The following is a 20784-nucleotide window of genomic DNA, read 5'->3' as shown; positions in this document are numbered from 1 at the left end:
TCTCAGGCTCAAGAAATGTTTCCCTTGGATTTTCAGGAAAACCTATCGTAAATGAGATTTCAAAGCCAGTTACTCTAGAAGTAGGTCCATTGTCCCGCACTACTGATCTGTTACTTACTAAGTCATGTCCAGAAAACCTATTAGGCATTAAGACACTGAAAGAGTTAGGTGCAGTCATATGCTGTTCCCCAGAGGGAATACGATTGTTCCTACGTGACTTCAAGGGTCACTATGTATTACGTGATTTTGATTCAAGACTGACCAATGTTCCGCAGCATCTATGGGCGCAAGGTCCAACTGATGTAGGTTATATGCAAATCACACCCTATCGTGTGACTCTCAAGCCAGGTGTAGTGTTACCACGAATCAGACAGTACAGATTGCCACCTGAGGCTGTAGCAGCCTTATCCAAAATTATTGACGAGCTCATGGCTCAAGGAGTGGTTGTAGAAACTGACTCCAATGTATGTAATTCTCCGATCATTCCAGTCATGAAACGTACTGATCCAAATGCACCCCCAGTATATCGATTAGTGATTGACCTACGAGAACTTAATAAATGTATTATTCCTCAGTACCCAGTTGTCCCAGACATCTCTTCCCTATTAACGGCCATTGATTCCGAAGCCACGTTCTTCACTGTCATAGACCTCAAGAACGCATTTTTCAGTGTTCCTATTCATCCAGACAGCCAGTTCCTTTTCGGATTTTGTTTAAATGGAAGGAGCTATATGTTTACACGAGCTCCTCAAGGTTTCACAGAAAGTCCTAGTATCTACAGTCAAGCACTCAAGAGACAACTAGACAACATTCACATGCCAACTGACACTGCCCTGCTCCAGTATGTCGATGATCTACTGATCACAGCCCGTTCTGAACGTGCTTGCGAGCGAGCATCACTGACAGTTCTGTATTTTCTGGCCGAGATGGGGCACAAGGTGTCCCCTTCGAAGCTTCAATTCTGTGTCCAGCAAGTGGTATACTTAGGACACTTACTGTCCAAGAGGGGTAGGCAGTTGACACCAGACCGTATCCAGTTAATAGCGAGTCTTCCTCAGCCCAAGACCCAGAAGGAGGTACGTGCCTTTATCGGCCTTACTTCTTATTGTAGACAATGGATTCCTCAGTATGCATTTCTAGCCAAGCCACTGATACAGTTAACGACACAGGAGGCAGCCACATCGACTGTTCTCCCTTGGACATCTGAACATACACTTAGTTTCAACGAGTTAAAGAAAGCTTTATGCCAAGCTCCAGTTCTAGCCACACCGAACTACAGTAAGCCTTTTACACTTTTCGTCACAGAACGTGAAGGTACAGCATTATCTGTTCTCACACAAGATCAAGCAGGACAAAACAAGCCCTGTGCTTATTTTTCGAGCACATTAGATCCTGTAGCCCAGGCTCTGCCTGCGTGCCTCAAGTCAGTTGCAGCCACAGCACTAGCTATCAGACAAAGTGATTCCATAGTCTTAGGACACTCCTTGACAGTACAAGTTCCACACTCCGTGGAAGTTCTTCTGAATCGAACACAAACTCAGCACTTGACAATTGCACGTTTAACAGGTTATGAATTGACACTGTTCCAGCCACACATAGAAATCAGACGCTGCAACATCCTAAATCCTGCTACACTGTTACCATCAGTTAATTCAAATCCTGACCCACATGACTGTGTGGAAGTAGTTAACATTACGACAAAGCCAAGACAAGATCTGACAGATGTTCCGTTACCAGACCCCGACCTGACACTTTATGTGGATGGTTCATGTATGAGAACAAGTACAGGAGAACTAGTCGCCGCGTATGCAGTGACTACTGACACTGAAGTTATTGAAACACACCGTATTGATACTCTGTCCGCTCAAGCAGCAGAGCTAGTTGCTCTGACACAAGCCTGCATACACGCCAAGAACTTGAAAGTTAATGTTTACACAGATTCACGTTACGCATTTGGAGTTGTACACGACTTCGGAGTGCTCTGGCAGGAGAGAGGTTTCATGACTTCTCATGGAACCAAGATTCAGCATGGTCTCCTTATTCAAGCTCTGTTAGATGCCATACATTTACCAACATCTATTGCTATCATGAAGTGCAAAGCACATACGAAAGTTACTGACACCATTTCTCAAGGTAACGATCTAGCAGATCGCACAGCCAAGCTTACAGCACAGACTCCAGACATTCAAGTTAATCCGACACAGACACATACTCCAGATCCGACTACATGCATGACAGTTAAGGACCCTACTCAAGATGTCATAGATATCCAGTTACATGCTACTCCCGAAGAAATCAAGAAATGGTCCGAACAAGGAGGGGTCCAGACAGATCAAGGATGGTTAACGAAGGGTAGAGCCACATGGTTTCTCCCCGACTCTATGGTTCAAGTCATTATTAATACCGCACATAGTCCAGCACATTTAGGAGAAAAAGCTATGTTAGACAGTATCCAGAACATTTGGTTCAACAAGCATTTACGAGCTGCAGCCAAGCAGAAAGTCCGTACCTGTATGATATGTTGTCAGTTTAATCCAGGTAAAAGTGTCCCGGTGGAACAAGGTGGATTCCAGCCCCCTGACCACCCTTTTGAAGTCCTCCAGATGGATTATATTCAGATGGAGCGATGTCGAGGTTTCAAGTATGTCCTTGTAGTTGTATGCGCTTTGTCCAGGTGGACAGAAGCATATCCAGTTCCAGATTACACAGCCGCGACCACTGCCAAGCAGTTGGTTCGTGAGTTCTTCCCTCGTTATGGACTCCCTAGAGTCGTATATTCTGATAACGGCCAGCCATTCTCATCTGAACTCATGAAGCATGTTTCCCTGTTGTTAGGGTACCAGTGGAAGTTTCATTGTGTACGTCATCCTGAAGCAGCCGGTCTCGTAGAGAGACATAATCAGACTCTAAAAATCCGTATTGCAAAAGTGTGTAAAGAAAAAGGTGTGGACTGGCTAGTAGCTCTACCAGTCGCTTTATTTTATATGCGCATGGTCGCACATTCCAGATCAGGTCTGTCCCCGTATGAGGTCGTTTTCGGCCGCCCCCCTAATATGTGGGGTACTCCTAGACCCCGAAGTATTACCGATGTTTCAAGTAATATGCTGACAGATTACCTAGCTTCCTTGATGTCTGCCCTCAACTCATGTCGTTCACAGGTTGCCGCCGCATTTCCAGACAATACCGAGGTGGCACCGCATGAAATCGTTCCAGGATCCATGGTGATGGTGAGGAACTTAGACAGATCAAGTCCGCTGGAGCCTCGTTGGAAAGAGCCCCGACAGGTCCTCCTCACCACCCGTACAGCCGTGAAGTTGGAAGGACGCAAAGGCTGGGTGCACCTTTCTCATGTCAAACTTTTTAATGGACTAAAACCCGTCTTAAAGAACATTTCCCAGGATTCAAAGGATTGCCAAAATATTGTTCTCAAGGACTGTCCCGCAAAAGACATTGCTACAACCCCTCCCCTGTTAGAGAAAACTCCGCAACAGGAGTACAAGCTAAAACTCCGGTCTAGTAAAATAAGTCAGTCAGTTTGATTGTCTAAGTCCTCCCCTAGGTGAAACGGTTAGACTGTTTCTGACATGTATAAAATAGACCCCCATAGTGAGAGAGTTAGTCAAAACTCAATCCGATGTATCGTTTTTCTATGTTTCATATTGTTTTTCAGCCTTATGATTTCCTGCACCAGTTATGCATTTTTCCTGTATTTCCCAGTTCTTCATGTAAATAAGTCTGCTAATGCTACAGTAGAGCACACGTTTAGTGATCTGCCCCCTCATGAACTCTCTTACCGCCTCGCTATGCGAAATAACTCATTTATCCGCATGTTACATTATTCACACCAGACCAGCAATGCCACTAATTGTTGGGTGTGTGGTCGACTCCCCCCTTTCCAGACCCCGAAGGGAGTTCTGCCACTTTTTCCTTATCCATTTTCACATAATGGTTCGTGTGGAGCATGGTCCACGTTAACGTCATCCTCAACAGATATGTCTTTTCTTAACAGCACATGTTTCCCAGACAAGCAAGGTCTTCCCCACAGAACAGGGTTAGATCTAGAAAATGAAGTGTATAATTTAGGTAATTATTCTTCGAATTTTATGGTCTTGAATGTTCAGTCTGATACTACTCCAGACTTACCTGCTATTTCAGTACTACCAGTCAAAGGCGAATTATGTGTCCGAAATAAGGGTTCCATACACGTAGGACATAGTGAATGTACTACTATTGTCAAGTATAGTGACAGTGGGAAATCTATTTTTAAAGCTTCACGTCATTCTTATTTTATTTGTGGTCAAACTGCATATGTTCGTCTGCCCCTCGATTGGGAGGGAACCTGTTACATTGCCTTTCTACTGCCACCAGTTTTCCTAGCCCCACCTGATTATCATAGAAATACACATCTAGTACACATTAGACACAGAAGGGAGTCCCCAATTGTCGATTATACTGAAACTGCTCTAGAACAGTATACAGATTTCAACAGAGGTTTCTTTTTCTTTATAGGACCTATCCAGAATAGTAAACTGATCCGTAGGTTAACCAGAACCCTCGAAGCTGTAGTAAATGAGACTGCCTCTGCTCTAGGTAACTTAACCGAAGAGCAATCTGCTATGAGATTTGTCGTTTTACAGAATCGTCTCGTCCTTGACGTCATACTGGCCGATAGGGGCGGGGCCTGTAGAGTCATCGGATCTAGTTGCTGCATTTTCATTCCAAATAACGCGCCGTCTGTTTATTTAGCTATAACCAGACTCCATAAAATTGCCCATCTGATACACCAAGATCCAGGCACCTGGACATGGTCCGGTTGGTTCTGGAATATAATTTCCGCCTGGGGATGGAAAATATTGTCCTTCCTAGGTATTGCAGTAGCGATCATATTCAGCTGCTGCCTCTGTATACAATGTGGCCCTGCGATTTGCGGCATTTGTGCTACCTCTTGTATTCCTAGTCCCAAGCCCCGTTCTAAATCCCGTTCCAAGAGGATTCGAGATGAGCAAATGATACTGTATGAAATGATAGATGGTATCATGAAAATTGATGTTTCCTGATGGAAACGTAGTGACAAGGAGGGAATGTGGAAAAGTAAATTTTGCCATGTTCTGTGTCCCTACGTGTCATCCATCATATGTTATGTGGGCATGATTAAATATGCATATGTACTCCCCATGTCCGATTAATGACGCAATTATAGTTGTGTCCACCTCTAGTATGCCAGTTTCCAGCCCTCGTGAATACTACGAATATCAGGCCTATGTAAAGCTACGTTGCCACGTTTCTCAGTGTGCACGTTATTCTATTATTAAGTCCCCGTTTCTAGGCCTCAAAAGGGCCTGGACACCAGATTCAGCTCCTGTCTCCAGAAACCTCGCTGAGGAGCGATACAGCCCCCACCTGTATCCTCGACCCTTCACTTACTTCCTGCCTTGCAGTGCCCGGTCCAGCCTGGCTCAGTCTCTGAGTCTGCCAAGAATATGTTATGATTCCAGTTATCAGTTCAGTCCTCCTTCTCTGCATTCCTAAGCTACTGAACTGCATCAATAGTTTCCGTCATTGTCTAGCCTTCACGTCTCCACGTTAGAGAAATACTGCATTTAATGGTCATTTAATATTCTTCATCACGCACTACATGTAGAATAATGCATGGTCCAGTCTTAGAATCAAGTCAGCCTTTCCCCTCCTGACTTCTAGTTTATATCAACATGTTCCCTAAACATCAGATACTAGATAGGGTTTAGGTACATGTCGCCCTGACTCTCCAGACTTCAGTCTCTGCTCCTAGCACAGAGTTCATAGCCCCCAGCTTCTCCTAGTAATACGTCATTGCCAGTTTGCGCGCACCATCAGGTTAGAGGTCCCGGCTCCTTAGGTAGCCCCCTCCATGGTTTCCGCCCCATTCATGACATATTCTGTTACGTTTGCATCACATGTCTATGTATACGCCCTGTTACACCTCTTTTTCCCCCTTATCTTTCGCGACTGCTACGTGTCACGCCTTCTGCTCCACCCACTGCTACGCCTACTGCAATATAATGCTATGTGTTTGCGTTATGTATATATGCTCATGTATTGTTATTAAAAGCCAGCGCGCTCATCCCAGATCCAGCCCCAGCAGCTGCTGGGCCCTGCCATCCTATTCCTATGCAGGTTGTCCTGTTCCTGTCCTTATGCTGTATTAAACCTGCAAAACTCCTACTACCTCGAATCTTGACTCTTATTTATTGAGCTATCTGTTATGATATATGTCTAGTCAAAAAGAGAGGTATTATTTATTTATTTACCACAACAGAACCCCTAGCCTAGCTGAGCTGTTTGCACTTCCCCCAGGATGACGTCACCATCACGTGACGATAAAGGGGGAAGTACCGAAACCAAACATCCTGTTCTTTTTTTTCTGCACCAGTTCTTTTTGTTTTATTTTACTTTCGGCGGCCTACTCTAGCGGCTGCCCGTTGTTTGCTACTCTGTGTTCCCCCCGCGCTGCCTCTGCCGGCGGTCTGCCATTTGACACGCGGTTCGCGTTAGCGGCCGTTTGTCATTATCCGCTCTTACCTTGGTGCCTGGGCCTGCTTCAGCGGCCGTTGCTGGGTGATTTCTCAGGTCCCCGTGTGCCCTGCTTTAGCGGGCAGGGGTTTCTGAATGTGGGGGTGCGGCGCTCGAGTTTCACGGTGCGTTTGGGGGGTGAGTCTGGCTGTTGGCTGTGCTTTTTGTGCCGGCCCGCTTTTCCAGCTCTCGTGGGATTTCGTGTCCTCGGGACTTCGTGTCCTTTGAATGGAGTCCTTCCTGACTAGAATTTTGTCCTTACTTCTGCCTGGTTTGGACTGGGCTGGTTGCTGGCATGGATCTTCCTCTGCTGCCCCTCTTGATGCCCTGCGCCTCTTTATTGATGAGGCTGTGGCTGCTGCTTTCCTGGCTCAGGGACGCGGCTGGGCCTCCTCTCTAGGTGCCTCGTGTCTCTTTGGATTCGCAGGCTGCTCCTGTGGATGTCGATGGTCCTGATGCTGATAAGGGTGTGCGTGGTCAATTTGTTCAGGGTGCTGAGCTCACTGATCTTTCGCCCGTGTGCGGTCCAATTTGGGCTTCTCTCCTCCTGCAGGATGCTGTTTTGGAGTATGTCCAGCCTGCTCCTGACTCTTTTCCTTTGCACGGAGCGGTACGCAATGTGCTGTCTCACGAATGGTAGGAGGTGGACGAGTCTTCTTTTCCTCGTTTCCTGTCCAGGCGTTAACCTCTTGGGGGTTTTGCTACTGAGTTCCCTCAGGCTGTGTGAGTTGACCTTTGATGGCTGGCCTTTCCTCTCGGGGTTTGGTCATTTCTGAGGACGCCCTTCCTGCGGACGCTGTGGTTAAGCGGGTTCAAGGGGTGGTGCAGCGTTCCTATGCTGCTTCTAATTTTTCTGTCCGGGAGTCTGCCTATTCTATCTATTTGGTTCAGTCGCTCCTTGAGGATTTCCAGTCCCTGTCGGTTCTGCTGACCGACGGCAAGGATGCCACGCCTCTTTTGTAATTTGGGGGCGGCGGCGGCTGCTTCTGGTGCTTCCATTGCTGCCCGTCGTCATGTTTGGATGCGTTCCTGGGAGGCTGTCTCTTCCCAGACGTCGGTCCTCCTTATGTTGCCCTTTGTGGGTTCCGAGGTGCTCGGTCCTCAGCTGGGGGGTATGGTCAAGCAGTCTGCTGAGACCCGTATGCTGGTGGCTCCGGTCCGCCCTCCTTCTCGGGGTTCCCTTCGCGCTTTTGGGCCTCCTGCTCGTGGCGCTTCTCAGCCCTTGCGTGGCAGGGGTCGTGGCTGGGGGGCCCCTGGAAGTGCCCTGACCCGGGACGCTGCCGGTGTTGCCATCCCCGCTTCCTCCTATTCTCAGTGTCTGTCTGCCTTTGCCTGTTGGTGGTCGCCTCCAGTCCTTCCGCGCCCCGTGGCTGTCGGTTCCGAGAGCCTGGCAAGTTCTGTCTGTTTCGGAAGGTTGCCGACTCGAGTTTTCCTCTCCTCCTCCTCCGGGTTTTATTCAGACTCCCCTGCCCAGTCTTCCTCTGCGAAGAGTTGCTTTGTTGACAGGTGTGCGGCTCCTGTTGGGGGTGTCGGCTGTTGTGGAGGTTCTTCCTCTGGAGTGGGGCAGGGGTTGCTCTTCGGTCCTCTTTCTGGTCTCGTCGATAGGCACTTCGGATCTTCGTCCTGTTTTGGATCTGAAGCGGGTCAGTCGCTTCGTTGTCCATCGTCCGTTCAGGGTGGTGGCTCTCCAGTCCATCCTGCCTCTGGTCATACCGGGAGGCTTCCTGGCGTCCCTGGATGTGATGGATGCATATTTGCGCGTTCCTGTCCATCCGGGAGACCAGCGTTTTCTCCGCTTTGCAGTTGGGGCCCTGCATTGTCAGTTCCGGGTACTCCCTTTCGGCCTTTCTTCGGCGCCCAGAGTGTTCGCCAAGCTCTTGGCCCCTCTGGTGGGTATCCTTCATTCCAGGGGGCTGCTGGTGTTTCCGTATCTGGATGACTGGTTGTTTTTCTCTCCCTCTTTTTTGCAGGCTCTGTCGGATATGGGCCCGGTGTGTCATCTGCTGGGTTCCTTTGGGTTCCTTTTCTGCCACAGGTAGTCCTCCCTGGTGCCCTCCCGGTCCCTGCAATTCCTGGGGGCTCTCTTCCGCATGGACGTGGGCATGGTTTTCCTCTCGCAGGAGCGCCAGTGGCCTTTGTTTCGTCACCTTTCCTGGCTTCTGTCCCGGTCCCGGGTGTCTGCCCGTCTCTGGTTACGGAGTCAGGGGAGATGGCGCCCACTCTGCATCTCCTTCCTTGGTCCAGGCTGCATCTGTACCCCTTGTTGCATCGTGTCCTGTCGCACTGGGATCCTGCCTCCTTGGGCTACGAGACTCTGGTCCCTGTCGCTCCGGGGATTCGGGCGGATCTCCAGTGGTGGTTTTCCCCTCTCTCTCTTTCCCGGGGGTTCGATCTCCTTCCTCCTCGGACTGTGGTCGTGTTGTCCACGGATGCCAGTGCTTTGGGGGGGGGGGGGCGTTCTGGGTGCCTCCACGGCTCAGAGTCGGTGGTCCAGTTTCGAATCCCTCCAGTCCTCGTACTGGGAAGTGTTGAGGGCGGTTCTTCTTTGGTTCGCTCCTCTCCTTCGGGGTCGGGCGGTCTCGGTGCTGACGGACACCCAGGTGGTTCGTTCTTATGTGAATTACGGGGGGGGGGGGGGGGCAATGTGTCGTGCTCTGTTTCTCCTGTCCCGGAAGGTCGGCCTTTGGGCCGATTCGACTCTCTTGTCTCTGGCGGCGGTCTATCTTCCGGGGCGGAAGACTGGGCCTGCGGATTCTTTGTGCAGGGTGTTCCCATCCTCGGTGTCCCTCTGTCTGTCCCCGGATCTGTTCGATCTGATAGTCCTCAGGTTCCGCCTTCCTTGGCTGGATCTTTTTGCCTCGGAGGATTCCGTCCTTCTTCCTCTGTTTTGCAGCATCGTTCCCTCTCCGTTGGCGTGGGCCACCGATGCTTTCTCGTTTCCGTGGCCGGAGGGTCTGCTATTTGCCTTCCCTCCGTTTGCCTTAAATTCCGCAGGTCCTCCAGAAGATTCAGTTGGATCGGGCGGAGGTTCTCCTGGTGGTTCCGGAGTGGTCTCGGCTGTCTTGGTTCCCCCTTCTGCTGTCCTTTTCTGTTTGCCCTCGTTGGTGGTTTCCCCTGTCTCCCTCCCCCCTGCGGGCATCTCTTCTCCAGCTTGCCTCCCTGCGACACCTCTGGCTGGGGGTTTGGCACTTGAGTGGTTGAGTTTGCTGGGTCTGGGTTGCTCGGTGGAGGTTGCCCAATGTCTCCAGCTCTCCCGGCGTCCTTCCACCTTGAAGTCGTATGCCCGTCGCTGGAAGAGTTTCTCCACCTGGTGTCTTGGGAGGGGTCTCTCTGCTGCCTCCTGTGAGGCCGTGAGGGTGTTGGCCTTCTTGCGGGATGGTTTTGTCTTGGGGCTTGCGGTTTCTTCCCTGCGGGCGCAATGGGCTGCCATTCTTGCTTTTCGGGGTTCCTCTGTTTCCCCTGTCTCCCCGTTGGTGGCTCGCCTTCTGTGGAGTTTCTTGCTTCACCGTCCTGTCTCTCGTTCTCCTGTGCCTCCTTGGGTTCGTCCCTTGGTTCTGCAGGCTTTGACGGGTCCTCCTTTCGAGCCTTTGGGCTCCGTGGCCCTGAAGTTCCTTTCTGCTAAGGTTATTTTCCTGGTGGACATTACTTCTGGGCGGAGGGTTGGTGTGATTGGGGCGCTGATGGCTTCTCCCCCCTTCTTGAGCTTTTGCGCTGTTAAGGGCATTCTCCGTCCGAGTCAGTTCTTTCTTCCTAAGGTGGTGTCTTCTTTTCACTGTCAGGAGGATATTGTTCTCCCAGTGTTTTTTCCGGCTCCTGCCTCTCCTGAGGAGATGCTCCTCCATTCGTTGGATGTGCTGAGGGCTCTCCGCATCTACTTGGAGCGTACGGCTGGTTTCCGTAAAGTTGATTCCCTCTTTGTCACCTATGGCCTCTCGGATCTGGGGCTTCGGCCTTTCTTTGTCCACCTTGTCTCGTTGGGTCCGGGGCGCTGTGGTTTCTGCTTACGATTCTGCCCACTGTCCTCTGCCTTCTTCTGTTCAGGGTCGGTCGACTCGGGGCGTGTCGTCCTCCTGGGCCATGTTCAAGGGGGCCTCGTTGAGGAACATGTGCAATGCTGCCACGTGGGCTTCTCCCCATACTTTTGTTACACATTATCGTCTTCTGTTGGGGATGGCGGCCTCGGCTGCCTTTGGGGCTTGTGTCCTTTCTGCGGTACATGATTTATGGTCTGTACTATTTTTCTGTTTATTAAAACTGGACCTATTTTTTCTCAGACTGTTTGGTCTGTTTTTTTCTTACAATCACCGTGTGCCTGGGTATGGGCTCACTTGTAAGGAATGGGACGGGGAGACAGGACGAGGAGGTAATGCCCGGTTACTCACCGGTAATATCCATTACTCCGAGTCCTGGTCTCCCCGTCCCATTCCTGAGCCCTTCCCTCCCTCCCTGGTTCGGGGTTTTCTTTGGGTGATTGTCTGTTTTTCGTTCTGGTTTCCTTGGTATTCTCAGGATGTTTGGTTTCGGCACTTCCCCCTTTATCGTCACGTGATGGTGACGTCATCCTGGGGGAAGTGCAAACAGCTCAGCTAGGCTAGGGGTTCTGTGGAGCAGACTAGCTGCTCACTTGTAAGGGATGGGACGGGGAGACCAGGACTCGGAGTAATGGATATTACCGGTGAGTAACCGGGCAGTACACGCTACAAAACATAGTTATATTTTAGGGTGTTATAGACTGAACACACCGCACTCTTAAAGTGTTCTCTTTCAGTGATTGTGGCAAATATAGCTATCTCTTTCTACAATAAAATCGATAAAACAACTAACTTTTGCAAAAATTGCTGGGGTTCGTATGAGAACTCTTTTTGGTCTCAGGAGGCAAACCACCCAATTTAAACTTACCTATGCAAGCGCATGGTACCTCATAGTTCTGCTCTTGATTTCTGATCAGCGGAGCAGACCACAATTGTTTATGATATTGATGGAGGGTATATTTGACTGATTTCTTTTAACTGACTCTTATTCAAGGCTTACATTCTTCTGAGTCTGAAATTACGAACAGATACCAGTTTGCACTGTTAGATATGTCTGGTAGACATCATCAAGGAAATCCACAAGTATTCTTCAAGAAATCAGTTTTCATAGATCCATGAATTTACATGTTGAGTGATGCTTTCTGAAACGTTGGCTATTTAGCTGCAAATCCTCTTTAAAGATTAATTGCTTTCTGTTATAATAACTAAAAGGGGAGTTGCACGCGTGCACAAATTAAAATTGCCGCATCCCGCTGATCCTCCGTTGCACCCGTACTTAAATGATTTTATGCTGCATTGAGGCTAGTCTTACTGCTTGTTTCAGGCTGGCACAAACGGAACTTTCAAGGCATGTCATAGCTGGGGCTAATTTTTTCTGTTCCAAGGAGATTCCTCAATCAAGCCTTTCACCAGTTTTACACATCAGGTACTGCCGTGTTTCCGGTCAGGAGGGCAGAGTCACTCTGAGAAAAGGGCGGGCTCAGCCCTAGACCACTTCCACAGCTGATTTTAGCCGCTGCATGCACAGCCTCATATCGAAAAGTCTTTTATTCCTACTTATCAGATAATATTGTGTCAGAAATCAAAAATATATGCAAAGACATGGCTAGTCTTTTTATGAAAGTATCTGACAATGTGATACAAATTCAGGATAATATAGCCAAAATTGACAGTCTCATGCCTATTGCAGCAAAAATAGTGGCATTAAGTAATGGCGAGAGGAACTGCTAACACACTGTCACCAGACAGAGACTCCTCCGCCCCTTGAGCCCCATGCCAAGGACAGCTGAGGTATGACACCCGACGGCTGCAGCTTTCACCAGTGAATTCACCACCCCTTAATACTCCAAAGGGATCACGGGTTTTGTATATTTGTATACCTGAATTTATTCTTTTGGTTCTGAGCACTTTTTTAGCTGAAGGACTTTTTAGGTCCTGACAAAGTCCGCAACACCTTTGGGGTCCCAGGCTGAAACATGTTGACCTTTCTGACACATGAGCGGGTCTAATATTTTCCCACTGTGCATTTCTGTTTTTTTAATCCTAGCCAGGGTGGCCCAAATAAAGTTACACTGCGAACCCTGTAGTTAGTTTTAATCACTTCACCTCTTTTTGCACTGTGTCCCTCAGCACCACTTCTTCTCTCTCATTGGGTATTTAGTATATACCATCATTAGCAACAAAACACCCCTGCACTCCTCTCTCTCAGTGAGGGAGTTGTAGCCTGTATCATGGCTAGGCCTCATGATACAAGGAGGTTCCCCAATGATGAAGCATGCCACCTCTGGTGGGTGAAGGAAACCGTCCTGTAAAAGAAATCCTTCTTGGTAGGCGAGTTTTCTTCAGCCAAGTTTACATTGTAAAGACCTGAGGGGTTGTTTTGTATTTAGGTATATGAATCAGGGGAGCAAACCCTTGAAGGTCTTTAAATCTCCTCTAGCCTTCTTTATTCTGTGAATCAAACACAAATACAAAAACTTCATTATGAAATAAACTCCCTATAAGCAATAAAGCGGAATACACATTTCTAATAACAAAGCTAATTTTTGTTTCAATACCAATAGACCTGGAAGGTTCTGGGCAATTATCTTTAAAATAAGAAAGAAAAAATTCAAATTATTGCTATCCATAAGTCTATTGGTCAAATTACTTTATCCAGGTCTAGATGGTATCCCTGCTGAATTTTATTTGAAAATTCTCCTCACCTTTTACCTCATTTACTCAAACTACTTACCTACTTTAGTAGTACAGGATCAAGGTCTGAGTCCATTAGTGAAGCCTTGATTATAGTTCTCCCAAAACCTAACAAAGATCCTGCTATTGTTTCAAATTATTATTCTATGCAAAGATTCTTGCAACTAGGTTGGCCTTTGTACTTTCTACTATCGTGCATATTGACCAATCTGGTTTTATGAAAAATAGACATTCTGTGAATAATGCAAGATTATTGTTTCATGCGATTGAAGTTGGAGCATCACTACCTCTACCATCCAGTGTTCTGGCATAAGATGCAGAGAAGGCTATTGATAAAGTCCAATGGCAGTATTTTTTCCATATCTTATATGCATTTAACTTTGGTACTTCATTTATTCGTATGATTTCAGTTCTATACCGTCTGCCAAACGTTTTTTATTAATGGTCAAATTTCTAATATTGTTTCCTTTTTAGGGGTACCAGACAAGTATGCCCCTTATCACCTTTACCTTTTCTTCTTACTATTGAATTTTTACTAATTGCTATCAGAAATTGTATTGAAGTTGAGGGCTTCATTACAAATAATGTTTTGTTAAAATGTCAGTTTATGATGATGATGTACTCCTAAATATTGGTAATCCTGAATCTTCATTCCTCCATTATTAAATGTTATTCACACTTACTCTCAGATGTCATGATAAACGTTAAACACTAAGAAAACTGATTTCTTTCCTTTAAACATTCTTTGTACCCACAATATGCTCCCAAACAAAGAAATAATATGGCAAAAAGATAAACAAATATCTTGATATATTATTTTCTCACACCATAAAACAAATGTTTTCCTTAAATTGTTATTGCATTCTTGCTCATATTAAGGACACATTTAAAAAAATGGTTCACCCTACATTTATCCTGGTGGGGAAACGTTGATGCTATCAAAATGGTTATTTCTCAAATATGTTTCTATCTTCTTTCTATGATACCTATTCAACTTCCTCCTAACTTTTATTAAAATATAAACACATTTTTTCTAAATTTATTTGAAATATCAAATCTCGCTTAAGTTTAAAACATTTAATTTGGCTAAGAACACTTGTGGTTTTGGTTTACCAGATTTCCTTAATTATCATAAAGAGTATATTTTAAAACAAAGTACCTTTTGGTTCCAATATACAGAGCTTAATAATCCACCTTTATAGCTTCGTATTGAACAAAGTTTGATATTACCATTTCCTTCACCTGCATTGCTTACCATGGCTAACTCTACTGCTTTGCTAAAAATATAAGTAATACTGAATTCTACAAAATTAATATTACAAGATTTAGACTTGATTTTCCAATTCCGTATGTCACTTACCTTAAATTTGTCGATATGGTATAATCCAATGTTAAAACTAGCTTGTCACTAAATATTTTGGCAATCCTGGATTAAAGCTGGTATTTTTTATTTGAAAGATCTTTATCATAAGAATGCTTTTTAAACTTTTGATGAATTGGAGCAAAGATTTAAGTGAAACCAGTCAGATATTTATGAATATGAACTTTTATGTGATTCAATCCTTGATAAATTCCCAAATAATTTTCCTGTAATTGCTACTTCTGAATTAGAATTGCATATTGAAACAATTGCTTCGTTATCCAACGCTTGGGCTTTGTTTTATGATAGAATTATTATGAAGGGGATAATCTCAATATTCTCTCTTCTTTTTGGAATAAGGATCTAGATTTGTCATTATCTCAAGCTATATGGAGAAAAATGTGGTCAACTAGTATCTCTGGGTGGCTGCATGTTTCTTTATACAAAACAAATTCCTTCATACTATTCAATTGTCTATGGACACCTTTAAGGTTATTTAATGCAAAAATTTGAATGTTCCTAATTGTTGGAATAGTACTTTGAATATGAGGCCTTTTAGACCATCCCTCTCTTCCTACTGGGAGCAGTGGTTAACAAACCCGCAGCGCCGGGACACAATTGGAGTTGCCGAGTGCTTTATGAATTCCTTGATTTGATTTGAATACAGGCTTGTTACGACATATGTTTTATGAATGAGTGTAATATTGTAGGTACGCCTTGGAAAGAGGTTTGGAAGATCATTACTAAAATATTGAATATCACACATAATTTATCATATAACATATTATCTGTAAATCAACTTCACTTTCCACTAAAGTGTCTGTTATTAATAGCAAACTTCTAGAGTTTTTATTTCTGCAGCTTTAAAATCAATTACTACCAATTGGAAAAATGACTCATGGTCAGTTCACGCCTGGTGGGCATGGATAATTTTTACCAGAAGATGAGCTCATTTCAGGTGCTGTCGACGACTATGCTTCGAATTATCAGTTACTTTGGAACCCAACTGATGATTATATTGCTTTACATCTCTAAATATGTATTACTAATAGAGATGTTTCATGTATAGATATATTGGTTAAATTTGAGAGTTCTATTAAGACTTATCTGTAATGATGATTCTATTTAATCCCTTTAATATTTCCTTTTATTTTTAATACATAGTTATAATTGTTATTGTATGGGTACTTTATTGACTCGTACTTGATATTATCCTACAGTATTTGGTTTTATAAGGTCAGTCATTATATCAATGTACATTTTTATGGATGGTCTTTCATATTCACCTAAAATGCAATAAAATATTTTGAACACATAATACCTACAAGGAGTTTCATCATCTTAGATCTCATTGATTTTAATTTCACTCCGGTTTTACCAAAATTGATTGTGTGATTAAGAAAAGGTGATATATCTGAATTCCATTTGGGCTTTTTATGGTCATTAACACAGTTACACTGCTTGCTAGCACAACTGGAGAAAACCGTTTACATTTGGTTTACTAAATTGGAAAATATCCATTGACTCAATTCAACCTCTTGCTGGTTTCATTAGCAACAGCATGGGTGGGATGCCTGTGATAACAGTAGGCTGCCTGGGAAGCAACAAAATGGGGTAGCAGCAAGCAAACAGAATCGGGTGCAGCTATCATGGTTGAAAAGCCACAGTACACATTTCAAAAGACACATTGACATATTCACTGCTGGATTTTATCATATTTATTTCTCTCAAACTTTTCTGCCAAAAGAAACTTTGCGAGTAATAAGCCAGTTCGCTGGTCCTTTTTGAAACCAAGAGAAGCTGGTTCACTACTTTCTGCTAATTAATTTGAATAGATTTATAACTTCTGCTGTATCAACAACTTGTCAATAGTAAGGAACATATAAGCGTGTAGTAATTCCTTTTTGTGCAAAAGGTGATAAGAATGGGAAAAACAAGGTAAAGAAAAGTTTACTTGGTTTTGCAGTAGGCCACAACACACATGATGCCAACTACAAGGAGGGCAATGCAGATGCCAGTTATAGTCAACACTCTTTTCTGATAGAGTTCTTCAGCTTCTAGAAAAGGGAGACAAGAAGAACAAATTATAATGGATCCAGGCTCAACTACGCAACTGTGTCTCATATATATATATATATATATATATATATATATATATATATATATATATATATATATATATATATATACATACACACACAGACACACACACACACACACACATACACGTGCATAGAAAGATTAGAGGTAAATGCACAGGCATGCTATATATCACTATGAAAGTCATAATAGTAACTGAAGCCATATTCATTCTACCCATCCAGAAACAGCTGCCATGCTTCTACATTTTGTACTTATTATAAAAATGATACCATTAAAATAAGACAATTGACATAATTGTTCATTAAATTACGTAACAACATTCAGCACACGCTAGCAACATTTCAAATGCGGTGTGCTGCAAACAAATATAATACCTATAGGTAAAAAAAAACTTCGAATATGTCTTGTAAAGAAAGCTGAAATAAAGACACATGTACAAACTGAGCTATATAAACTATGTGTGGTTCACACAAAGGACGGTATACGTCGATACATTTTTCAACAATTTTCAATCCCCTAAAGGGAAGAAAAATTATATAAAACAAACATGGCCCCTTGTCGGTTAATCTCTTTTCCAATACAGGCCTTTTTCACATTATTGAATATCATTTTACATCCCACTTTGGTGCTCTTTTCGGAGAATTCTGTTTATCGCCTTTTTTCAGATTCCCCTTACAGGAGTTGGTTCGACCCAGCCAAAGGATTCTTGTTTGTTTTGCTGGCATGCTGTTCTAAGGCCAGGAGCAGGCGACTCAATGAAACACCTCAGGTGATTCAGCGAGCAAATTGGTTATTCCAAAGAGGGCAGAGTAATGCAGAGACAGTCCTAAAATTTAATTCAACAGTTCTGACCCTCTGGTCACATGTGTTTATGACACAACAAATGGGATGGGTGTGTTAACTCTGGAAAATGTAATATTCAATGTTTGAAAAAAGGGGCGCAATAACAGGCGAGAGACTTGTTGTTCTGGAAAATACACTGCATACATATTTTACATGCCGTAACTTTCCATGAACTGTACCCAGTTAAGTCCAACTTGTTCTGCTCTTTTTGCAGAATGTGCATTTAAACTCCCAGCAATCTTTACAAGAAATGGTCACAGTAAAATCTTGCTAGATTAAAAAAATTAAGCTTGGCTTGTTATGTAATGGTTTACACAAGATGGTTTGTTTTTATCTACCTAATACAAAAACAGGGTACCTGCAGAAACGGAAATGAATTACTGGTGTACTGTATCTGAGAAGCACATACCATAAGCTTCATTGGTTCTGAACCATACTGTCTGCAGCTCATGTATTAAATCAGAGGAATACAGAGATAAACGTTTGCACTTTGAACAGTGCAATCACTGTCTAAAGCGCACCCTCAATTATATAACCCAATGTCACAATGTCTTTATTTATGCCATATTTCGCAGAGTTTGAATCAGAGGCCGCGGCACCATTCCTTTCAATTTCCCTGTGCCTAATCCTTAAATATCTTCCCAGCGAAGGTAGGGACACTAAGTGCATAAAACTGTTAAACTTGCAAACTATGAAGCCATACTGCAGTTCGAACTGCTGTATAAAGAAATATTTCCTAACTAACGTAATGAAAAGTTTAAATTCTACTAAGGTCACGGAGATAAGGATTATGCTTATCGCTTTCTTCAGTTTATTAAAGCAGCCATATTAAAAGTACCAAACAAAACCACCTTTCCCAGAAACCACCGGGATTTTGATGAAAACAAACAGTAGGCAACATAGTCTGTCAGATCCAATCATTCAATCAGGAGCCAGGGTTCTCTATATAGTCCTTTTACTCTATCCTCCAAATCATCTTTCATTGCGCGAGTCACGCCATTGACCTTTCCTACACATCTTGCTTTCCAGTGTCCGTGTCTGGAACAAAAGAAGTGAAATTACCACAAGAAACTGGAGCCAAGAGAGCAACTAAAGTATACACAAGAACATATCTACTGACATCATAAGTATGCAACAATCAAGACCAAGAGAGTAGAAAACTCATTACTTACTAGTCTTGAGGAGGGCCTCCCGGATCACATATCCGTGGTGGGACAATCCTCGTCTTAGTGTCCTTAATAGAATTGAAGCTTTCTGTTACTTTAACTAGGAGATGTTTCATTCTGTGTCAGGACTGAAGGCTCGGACATTGCTAGTTTAAAGCTTACTTACCATCAAATGGGCCATATTAACAATTGGCTGAAAATCGAACCTTTTAAAGGCAGAATCTGAGGACCAGTCATACGCATTCATAATGTCCTCGGGCCGTGCACCTAGACTGAAAGCTTTGGAGAACATTGCCCCTACTAGTAGAATGGGCACCAAAAATGGTTAGATCTATGGCAGCTTCCTGCATGACCCCCTGCACTCAACATGCTATGGTGGGGAAGGCCTTGTGAGGTTTCCTGAGAGCAATAAGGAGCCGTTTCTCTCCTGCAGGCCTGTAATCTGCTGACATCTCCTAACAGGCCTTTAAAGATTGCACCACGCATAGCTTAGGAGAATCAGGAAATGCAGGGTACTATATAACCCTAGTGTTAAATTTAAGACCAATACTGATTGTAAAAGAAACCCCTGAAGGAAAAAGGGGCCTTTCCGTGATATCTAGAGCTCTAACATCAGACACCCTTCTGCAAGATATCAAACAGACAAGCATTGCCAGCTTCTCTGATATTTCCTTACGCGAAAGAAATCTATTAGTTTGCCATGATAACAAAAGGTTGATAGCCGTATTAACATCCCAAATTTCCGAATACTGTGGTTCTGGCAGAAGAGATAACCTAATACCCCGAAGCAATCAGCACACAAAAGAATGCTCCCCCATTGGGGACCCCTCTACAAGAACATGCCCTGCTGCTATTTTACAACAGAAGGTATTGATGGAGCGATAGGGCCAAGCCTGGCTGGAACGGACTGGCCAAAAAATTCAGGATCTGAACTACCTCTGCACCCATAGGATCACAACCCCATTGCACACAGCAATAACACCATTGTCCCTAAGCCGACCTGTATCGCTTGACTGTGCTGTCAGACCAGGCATTAGAAAAGAAGCCTTCAACCTGTGACAAAAGGCCTAGTATCGGCCATCTACTCTTGTAATCCTCCACGCCATCAGGCAGAGGGATCAGTACAACACCATCTGATGCGGGTTCCGATCCGGGTTGAGAACAAGATCTGGAAAAGAGGAGATGAATTGGAAAAGCCCAAGAAAGTTCCAGTAGAACCGGAAACCATACTTGCGATTTCCAAATCGGGATGATCAGGACTACCTCCGGATGTTGGCGCCTGATCTGGGCCAAAGCTTTCGTGATCATAGCAAACGGGAGAAACGCTATGCTCACTCGTTCCCCCAGTCTTGCAGGAATGCGTCTGTGGCACCTGCCAGAGGATCCGGCCTCCAACTGAAGAACCAAGGCAGCTGATGGTCCAACGTGGGAGCAAAAAGATCCACCGAAAAAAGTACTTCACTGATCTTGGATTGTGGCATGAACCTCTGGATGAAGCTTCCACAGGCTGCAATCCCGAAAATGACCACGCTTCCAATCCGCCACTTGGTTCTCTTGAGCGGGAAGGTACTCTGCCATCATTGATATCTGATGGTCGAGGCAGAACTGCCAAAAATTAGTTGCCAGATCGGACAGAACCTTTGCACAGGTGACTGATGTACCGGACAAACGAAATGTTGTCCATTTTGAGCAGGACACAGGGCTGGATCTTGTCTCTGGTCCAACACTGGATTGCAAATGATGCCACTAGAGCTCCTCACAGTTGATGTGCAATGCCGGGACCTGCGGAGACCACGTCCCTCCTGTGGAGAAATCTCTACACCAAGAACCCCAGCCTGACCTTGTAGCATTGGATTCTATGATAACTGATCCAAAAATTTCTCTCCCATTCCATGCTTCCATGTGGGAAACCTACTAGATGATTTCCTCCCGTGCTTTGAAGGACAGAACGACTGACTGAGATTAAGCGAGGCCTCTCCACAAATGCAATGCTTTCAATCTTTGAAGTGCCCAATAACATAAAGGTCCTGAAAACATG

The 20784-nt window shown here is 44.6% G+C and overlaps 1 protein-coding gene across 1 annotated transcript in view; it reads right to left on the bottom strand.

Annotated features, from left to right (window-relative positions):
• The window catches only part of NRG1 (neuregulin 1), a 1265832-nt gene that overhangs the window by 206349 nt on the left and 1038699 nt on the right, over positions 1-20784 (bottom strand). Inside the window, 1 exon segment of the mRNA XM_078676354.1 lies at positions 16589-16691. Coding sequence (XP_078532480.1) covers positions 16589-16691 — 103 coding nt within the window.

This window comes from Lissotriton helveticus, chromosome 2_1 (genome assembly GCF_964261635.1).
Source record: "Lissotriton helveticus chromosome 2_1, aLisHel1.1, whole genome shotgun sequence".
NCBI lineage: Eukaryota > Metazoa > Chordata > Amphibia > Caudata > Salamandridae > Lissotriton > Lissotriton helveticus.
The sequence above is the reverse complement of the archived record's forward strand: the minus strand, read 5'-3'. Positions and strand labels throughout refer to the sequence as shown.